This window comes from Cupressus sempervirens, chromosome 1 (assembly GCF_028749045.1).
Source record: "Cupressus sempervirens isolate cs-2001-9-10 chromosome 1, ASM2874904v1, whole genome shotgun sequence".
NCBI classification, from domain to species: Eukaryota; Viridiplantae; Streptophyta; class Pinopsida; order Cupressales; family Cupressaceae; genus Cupressus; species Cupressus sempervirens.
The window spans coordinates 433,367,048-433,375,838 of NC_143118.1; the positions used below are offsets into that span (position 1 = coordinate 433,367,048).

The window sequence follows — 8,791 nt, forward strand, 5'->3', positions numbered from 1 at the left end:
AGCATAGTATTAATATATATATATATATATATATATATATAAAAGCAAAGGGGCACGAAGCAAATAAATTGCACCAAACAAAAAGAATAGTAATAAAAAACTAACAAGGAAGAAAAACTAAAGAAAAAGGCAAGAAAGCTACTAAAGCATAGAAATAATAAATATACTATTATAACGAAGAAAATGAGTATATATATATATATATATATATATATATATATATATATATATATATGCAAAAAAGAAAAGAAACAAGGAGCACGACACAATGATAAAGAGAAAAGACACCAAACATAATGAACAACAAAAACAAAAACAAAAAAAAAAATTTAAAAAGGAAGAAAAAAGCAAGAAAAAGAGAAAAAAGAAAGAAGGAAGGAGGAACCAAGAAAAGAGAGGACAAGACGAGGGAGGTTGAGGCAGAGAACAAGAACGGGGAGAGCCACGACACAAAGGATAGGCTACACAAGAGGCAGAGGAGCGAGCAAGACCGGGGAAGAAAAGAGGAGAAAGGACAGGGAGAGGGGACGCTCAAGGACGGTGACGACTATCCAGTGAACTTAATAATGGTTGCCAAGATTGGCTCAAAGACCAACCATCTTCTCGATTGAGATTAAGGAGATGGTGGTTAATTTCAATGGCTTCCATTAACTTTCTCTTGAAGTAGTTATCTTCCTTGACAAGGATTTGGGTGCTCTCGAGGTAAATATGGTGTTTGGTTGCAGATGAGTGCTCTGCTAGAGCAAATTTTTGGACCCTTTCATGTTTGATGTCTGCACCATGCTCCCTAATTCTAGTCTGGAATGAGCGACCTGTTTCTCCTATGTAGGCTACACCACAAGAGCAAACAATCTTGTAGACTCCTGAGTCAAGAAGAGCGTCCCTCGAGTCCTTAAGAGGGGGCACATAGTTACAGACCCTGGATAGGGGCTTGAAGGCAACTCTGAGTCCCTTCTTGGACAAGATTTTGGAAATCTTTTGGGATATACCATCAACAAAAGGAAGGGTGACGTTCAAGGGAGGAGGAGATAAGAGAGGTTTGGGGTTGGCACTGGCGAGAAAGAAAGATTTGGCTTGGTTAAGTGCCTTAGAAATTTGCTTATGAGAGTAACTGTTAAGCTTGAAGACTTGGCAAAGATGGGCCAACTCCTGGTTTAAGTTGTCATCATCGCAAATTCTAAGGGCTCTAAGAGCAAGGGTCTTGAGGATGCCAACCTTTTGGCTGGGGTGATGGTGAGATGAAGAGTGGAGGTATAAATCAGTGTGGGTGGCCTTGCAATGCACACATCGGCTAAGGCTTCCATCTTCCTTCTTGATGAGAAGAACATTGAGGAAAGGTAAATGGTTATTTGACTCAAGTTCCATCATGAAGGAGATGTTAAAGGATAAGTTGTTGATGTGCTGGTGGAACTCCACAAGTTTTTCATGACCATGTGGCCAACACACATTTGTGTCATCCACATATCGCTTCCACCATCTGGGTTGAAGGGGGAAAGAGTGGAGGGCCACTTCCTCAAAACGCTCCATATAAAGGTTGGTGATGATCGAGGAGAGGGGAGAGCCCATAGTCACCCCGTCAACTTGCTCATAAAAGACACCTTGGAAGGAAAACAAAGTGGACCTCAAACATAAATCCACTAAGGAAGCAATTTCCTCACCCATCTTCTCCTTGATGATGTCAATTGAGTCAGGAATCGGCACCTTGGTGAAGAGAGAAACCACATCGAAACTCACCAAGATGTCATTTTGCTCCATCTTGACATCTTTGGTAAATTGGACGAAGTTGCTAAAATCTTTGACAAAGGTGTCAGAATTTCCCACCAATGGGGAGATAAGCTTGGCAAGATGAGATGCCAAACCATAGGTTGGTGACCCAATGGTGTCAACAATGGGTCGAAGAGCGATGCCATCTTTATGAATTTTTGGTACCCCATAGATGCGAGGGGTTACTTCTTTGGATGGCAACAATTTTTTCTTAGTGGTCTCATCAAAGGAGGATCTGGATACGGAAGCCTTGACAAGCTTGAGAATCTTCAAACAAGGGTTACGAGGAAGGATTCTGTAGCTATTTGAGTTAGAGAGCAAAATCCGCATCTTGGCGACATAATCATGCCTGTTCATGATCACAGTGGCATTACCTTTGTCAGCCTTGGTGATGACAATATCGTTGTTGGCAACTAAATGCTTGAAGGCACACAACTTAGCTTTAGGGAAGTTGAGTCTAGGCGGTTTGGCACGTTTGAGGGTGACAACACAGTTCTGTCTAACCTCTTTCGCCAAATTAGGGGAGAGGGAGTGAATAGCGTGCTCGATCTCAACAAGAAACTTAATGTGAGGAATAGATCGAGGAGCACAAGCAAAGTTGAGACCATGTTTCAAAAAATTAAAAGAAAGATGGTCAATAATGGCATGAGATAAGTTGACCACAAGTTTATTCTCCCAATCAAGCATAGTGCGGTGGGAAAGAGAAGGGGAACACGAACGGTCCCTAATAGAGTTAGCAACAAGGTTCAAGGGCCAATCCACATGGTTAATGGCAAGAGGGAATACATTAGAGCCGCTAGGAAGCTGGAGAGGCTCCCACTTTGATGTTGCCATAGTGGGGGACGAAGGAGAAAAATCCAAGTTGTCCAAGCAAGGGGCTTGCACGTTGGACAACGGCTCACTCTTATTAATGGTGACATGATTCGTATTTAAAGAGTGAGGGGCATGATGGGAAGCAACAACTATCACATTAGAAAGAGAACCATTTTCAGCCACCACCTGTGGAGCGTGCATACCAAGCATATTTTCCTTCGAGCTGGCCTCTCCCTCCTCAAATCGGTAATCCAGTCCACCAGGAGAACCATCAACCATCTCAATGCAAGGTTGATGCCCCTCCATCTTGAGTTGGCCACCTTGCTACACCCTGACCTATGGGTGCGGTTAGATACCTCTTCTTACAATCGGGCCTTGGGTTGTCAAGCTATTTGCATCCAAAGACAGAAGTTAAAGTTTTGTTCTCTTCTTAGACATTCTCGTGGTGGGCATCGAGCTTCTTAATCTCATTCATTCGATGTTCATCCAACTCTGCAGTGCTCCTCATTGCAGCTAGGACTTTCACCCTTCACCAACAGTTTATCAAGCAGTATCACTATGGTAGATACTCTACCTATTCCAGTGCTATCCGCCATGAGCCAAGCTTTTGTAGTCTCACCTCCCCTGCCTCATACAAACCATCACGTAGTGGATGGAGTAGGTAGACCCACTCCTCGTGGGTACTGTTTGATTGTTCCTTAAGTCATTGAAGAGTTGCCCAGACTGGAGCTCCCAGATCGACCTGCATCTTGCCTCGTCGTTGACTTCGCCCAACGGTCATCTTCTCCCAATGGCTCCATCATGGGTGGTGTAGGTACGTCTACCTACCCTTTGGACTCTCATGACATGCATTGTCAGTTTGGTGGTTTTTCTCTTTTTAACTCTGTAGTTGGTGCATCCCATCGAGCCCCTCACTTGTTAAATGCAAGTCTTATCACCCTAAATATGAGTGAGTTGTTGACTAACGTGTAGGCCACTTGCATCTTTAACTCTGTTCCTGCCCCTTCATCCAATGTTCCTTGTCAGGTTGATGGTTTTTCTCTTTCTAATGTGGTAGTTGTTGCTTCCCATCGTGCCCCTCACTCTTTAAATATGAATCCTGTCGCCATTAATAAGAGTGAGTCATTGTCAACCGTTCAAGCCCCCTGCTTGGACAACTTGGATTTTGCTCCTTCGTCCCCCACTATGGCGATGTCAAAGTGGGAGCCTCTCTAGCTTCCTAGCGGCTCTAATGTATTCCCTCTTTCCGTTAACCATGTGGATCAGCCCTTGAACCTTGTTGCTAACTCTATTAGGGACCGTTCGTGTTCCCCTTCTCTTTCCCACCGCACTGTGCTTGATTGGGAGAATAAACTTGTGGTCAACTTATCTCATGCCATTATTGACCATCTTTCTTTTAATTTTTTGAAACGTGGTCTCAACTTTGCCTGTGCTCCTCGATCTATTCCTCACATTAAATTTCTTGTTGAGATCGAGCAGGCTATTCGCTCCCTCTCCCCTGATTTTGCGGAAGAGGTTAGACAGGAATGTGTTGTCGCCCTCAAACATGCCAAACCGCCCAGACTCAACTTCCCTAAAGCTGAGTTGTGTGCCTTCAAGAATTTAGTTGCCAACAATGATATTGTCATCACCAAGGATAACAAAGGTAATGCCACTGTGATCATGAACAAGCATGATTATGTTGCCAAGATGCGGGTTTTGCTCTCTGACTCGAATAGCTACAGAATCCTTCCTCGTAACCCTTGTTTGAAGATTCTCAAGCTTGTCAAGGCTGTTGTATCCAGATCCTCTTTTGATGAAACCACTAAGAAAAAATTATTTCCATCCAAAGAAGTAACCCCTCGCATCTATGGGGTACCGAAAATTCATAAAGATGGCATCCCTCTTCGACCCATTGTTGACACCATTGGGTCGCCAACCTATGGTTTGGAATCTCATCTTGCCAAGCTTATCTCCCCATTGGTGGGAAATTTTGACACCTTTTTCAAAGATTCTAGCCACTTCATCCAATTTACCAAAGATGTCAAGATGGAGCAAGATGACATCTTGGTGAGTTTCGATGTGGTTTCTCTCTTCACCAAGGTGCTGATTCTTGACTCAATTGACATCATCAAGGAGAAGATGGGTGAGGAAATTGCTTCCTTAATGGATTTATGTTTGAGGTCCACTTTCTTTTCCTTCCAAGGTGTCTTCTATGAGCAAGTTGACGGGGTGGCTATGGGCTCTCCCCTCTCCCCGGTCATCGCCAACCTTTATATGGAGTGTTTTGAGGAAGTGGCCCTCCACTCTTTCCCCCTTAAACCCAAATGGTGGAAGCGATATGTGGATGACACAAATGTGTGTTGGCCACATGGTCATGAAAAACTTGTGGAGTTCCACTAGCACATCAACAACTTATCCTCTAACATCTCCTTCATGATGGAACTTGAGTCAAACAACCATTTACCTTTCCTCGATGTTCTTCTCATCAAGAAGGCAGATGGAAGCCTTAGCCGATGTGTGCATCGCAAGGCCACCCACACTGATTTATACCTCCACTCTTCATCTCACCATCACCCCAACCAAAAGGTTGGCATCCTCAAGACCCTTGCTCTTAGAGCCCTTAGAATTTTTGATGATGACAACTTAAACCAGGAGTTGGCCCATCTCCGCCAAGTCTTCAAGCTTAACGGTTACTCTCATAAGCAAATTTCTAAGGCACTTAACCAAGCCAATCTTTCTTTCTCGCCAGTGCCAACCCCAAATCTATCTTGTCTCCTCCTCCCTTGAACGTTGCCCTTCCTTTTGTTGATGGTATATCCCAAAAGATTTCCAAAATCTTATCCAAGAAAGGACTCAGGGTTGCCTTCAAGCCCCTATCCAGGGTCCGTAACTATGTGCCCCCTCTTAAGGACTCCAGGGACGCTCTTCTTGACCCAGGAGTCTACAAGATTGTTTGCTCTTGTGGTGTAGCCTACATAGGAGAAACGGGTCGCTCATTCCAGACTAGAATTAGGGAGCATGGTGCAGACATCAAACATGGAAGGGTCCAAAAATCTGCTATAGCAGAGCACTCATCTGCAACCAAACACCATATTTGTCTCGAGAGCACCCAAATCCTTGTCAAGGAAGATAACTACTTCAAGAGAAAGTTAATGGAAGCCATTGAAATTAACCACCATCCCCTTAATCTCAATTGAGAGGATGGTTGGTCTTTGAGCCAGTCTTGGCAACCATTATTAAGTTCATTGGATAGTCGTCACCGTCCTTCAGCGTCCCCCCTCCCTGTCCTTTCTCCTCTCTTCTTCCCTAGTCTTGCTCGCTCCTCTGCCTCTTGTGTAGCCTATCCTTTGTGTCGTGGCTCTCCCCCTTCTTGTTCTCTGCCTCAACCTCCCTCGTCTTGTCCTCTCTTTTCTTGGTTCCTCCTTCCTTCCTTCTTTTTTCACTTTTTCTTGCTTTTTTCTTCCTTTTTAATTTTAATTTTTTTTTGTTATTGTTCATTATGTTTGGTGTCTTTTCTCTTTATCGTTGTGTCGTGCTCCTTGTTTCTTTTCTTCTTTGCATATATATATATATATATATACTCATTTTCTTCGTTATAATAGTATATTTATTATTTCTATGCTTTAGTAGCTTTCTTGCTTTTTTCTTTAGTTTTTCTTCCTTGTTAGTTTTTTATTATTATTCTTTTCGTGGTTCTTTTTGTTTGGTGCAATTTTTTTCTTCATGCCCCTTTGCTTATTTATATATATATATATATATATATATATATATATATATATATATATATATATATATATTAATACTATGCTATAATAGTATTAATATATATTATTATTATCTCCTTAGTATTAATATATAGTTTTAGTAACATTTTTTATAGCTATCATAGTTTTTATTTTTATTTTTTACTTTTATTATTTTATTTTTTATTTTTTATTATTGCAACTGTAATAGGGTTAATAGTTGGTATTAATATATAAATTAATACTAGTCCATAATAGTATTAATATATTGTATTAATATATATATTATTATTATAGCTATAGTATTATATATATTTCATTATTTTTCCACAATAGTATTATTTTTTTGCCATAGATACAATAGTATTTATATTTATTGTTTATTTATATTATTATCATTTTGCTTTATTTGTATCAATGTATAGTATTAATTTGCTATAACAGTATTAATATATATAAATATTAATACTATTATTATTAATTTATATTTAATATCTCCTTTCTTTTTTAATGCTTTTAGTTTTCCTTTTTTACGTGCTTTTGCCTCTCAATTGCTTTGTTCTTTACTTTTTAATATCTCTAATTCTCTGCATGGGAGGCTCTTACACTTGCTCTAGTTTAGGTTCTTTTTATTTTGTCTCTTGTTTTTTATTTCCTAGGGGTAATGTCAATTTTTACTCCTTATTTTTTAGTTTCTTCTTAATTTTCTCTCCCATGGGTCCCCCCTTTTAGTTTTTTATTGTCTTCTCCTCTATCCACCTCACTTTCTACCAACCTTTTTCCCTTATTAACCCCTAGTTTGGCTTGATCTGTTCACTTTTTCATTCTTGCTTTCTCTCATCCTGATGATGGATCATAGAGTGTGATCCGAAACGTTGATGCTAAAAAAATGAACACAATCAAATCCAGAAGCAAAAGATTAAAAAATTGGGAATTTATTGAAAGTTGATAATGCAAGGAAAATTTTGATAAAAGTTTGAGAATAAGCTGATTTATGAGTTAATTTTTATGTTAGATATGTCTACCGGGTGATTGGATGTATTTAAGTTGTTTTTGTTAATGTTTTTGTTTCTTTGATGGTGATGAAAGTTTGAAGGGACTATGAGATAACTAGACATAATTGATTCACCCCCCTAGTTATCTAATAATTTGTTATTAGAGAATAAGTTTTTTAAGGAAGAAGTTTAAAGGTACTTAAGAAAAAGATCAAGATTCATAAGAGAGAACCACCAAAGCTAAACAAGGAGAACTTTTCCTCATGGAAAGACTAAACAAAGCTACATATTTTAGGTATTGGAGATGATGTTGCACATTGGTTGGAAAATAAATATGTTACACCTATTGTTCCTCTGATTGTGGATCAAATGAATGAAAAGAGGAATCATAATAGTATGATAATTGATATTGCATCTTCACTGAAGCTAATTTGATGATGTTAAGAACTATACCATTGCAAAGAAAATGTGGAATAAACTAAAGCTTTTCTACATGGAGGAGATAACAATGCCAGAAGAGATAAAGTTAAAATCTTGAGAGGTAAACATGATGACAAGAGAATGAAAGAAGATGAAATGTTGCACAATATGTAAACCAAATCAAAGATGTTGTGAGTGCAATAAGAGTTGCAAGAGGACAAATATTGGAGTCTAAAATTGTAAGTAAAATCTTGAGAACTCTTTTGTCTATTTATGCTATCAAAGATTCTACTATTCAAGAAGTAAGAGCTATGCCTGGTAATGATCTAACACTTGATGGTCTAGAAGAGGACAAATATTGGAGTTTAAAATTGTAAGTAAAATCTTGAGAACTTTTTTGTCTATTTATGCTATCAAAGATTCTACTCTTAAAGAAGTAAGAGCTATGCCTGGTAATGATCTGACACTTGATGGTCTAGTTGGTAATGATCTGACACTTGATTGCATTTGAGTTGAGAAATTATGATAATAAAATGGTTATGATTGGAAATGTTTTTAAGTCTTCACTAACCATCAACAATCCAAAGAAAGAGAAGAAAGTGAATTTGAGACTGGTGATGATCTAGATGAGATTGAAGCATTGCTTGCAAGAAGGTTATCGAAAGGTAAAGGTAAACTACCCTTGATCTATTTCAAATGTAACAAGGTTGGTCACTTTGCTGCTAAATGTCCTAATTGAAGAAAATTCGATAGAAATGACAAGAAAGATTACAAGTACAGGAAGAATAGAGATTATAACAAAAAAGGAAAGAAGTCATGCTACATTGCTAAAGAAGAGCATACTGAGACGAGTTCTTATTATGACAATGAAAAAATTGAAATTGTCTATGTTGCAATCAAGGAAAAGCCAAATGGTGAAAGGTATGACAATGAAACCGCCCTTATTTCACATGTTACAAAGAATGATTCATGGATTATTGATATTGGTTGTTCACATCATATGACTAGTGATCTAACTAAGTTTTAAAAATTTGAAGAAATTGATGATGGTGAAACTATTAAATTTGGTAGCAA

The 8,791-nt window shown here is 38.9% G+C and overlaps 2 protein-coding genes across 2 annotated transcripts; one reads left to right on the forward strand and one right to left on the reverse strand.

Moving 5' to 3' along the window:
* Positions 1-531: 531 nt before the first annotated feature.
* On the reverse strand, positions 532-2,856 carry LOC149578138 (uncharacterized). Its single transcript, XM_089799400.1, has one exon. The coding sequence runs from the start codon at positions 2,854-2,856 to the stop codon at positions 532-534; it is 2,325 nt and encodes a 774-aa protein (XP_089655526.1).
* A 2,139-nt stretch (positions 2,857-4,995) lies between these two features.
* On the forward strand, positions 4,996-5,756 carry LOC149578139 (uncharacterized). The gene is made up of 2 exons (XM_089799409.1): positions 4,996-5,274; positions 5,385-5,756. Exons 1-2 carry the CDS (start codon positions 4,996-4,998, stop codon positions 5,754-5,756), a joined length of 651 nt encoding a protein of 216 aa, XP_089655535.1.
* The last annotated feature ends 3,035 nt before the right edge of the window (positions 5,757-8,791 follow it).

What these genes read in the sequence shown, in the direction of transcription:
- LOC149578139 (XM_089799409.1), top strand. Translation starts at nt 4,996, where the DNA reads ATGGAACTTGAGTCAAACAACCATTTACCTTTCCTCGATGTTCTTCTC. An exon ending in CTCATAAGCAAATTTCTAAG is followed by an intron (nt 5,275 to 5,384) that starts GCACTTAACCAA and finishes ATATCCCAAAAG; the next exon opens with ATTTCCAAAATCTTATCCAA.
- LOC149578138 (XM_089799400.1), bottom strand. Translation starts at nt 2,856, where the DNA reads ATGGTTGATGGTTCTCCTGGTGGACTGGATTACCGATTTGAGGAGGGA.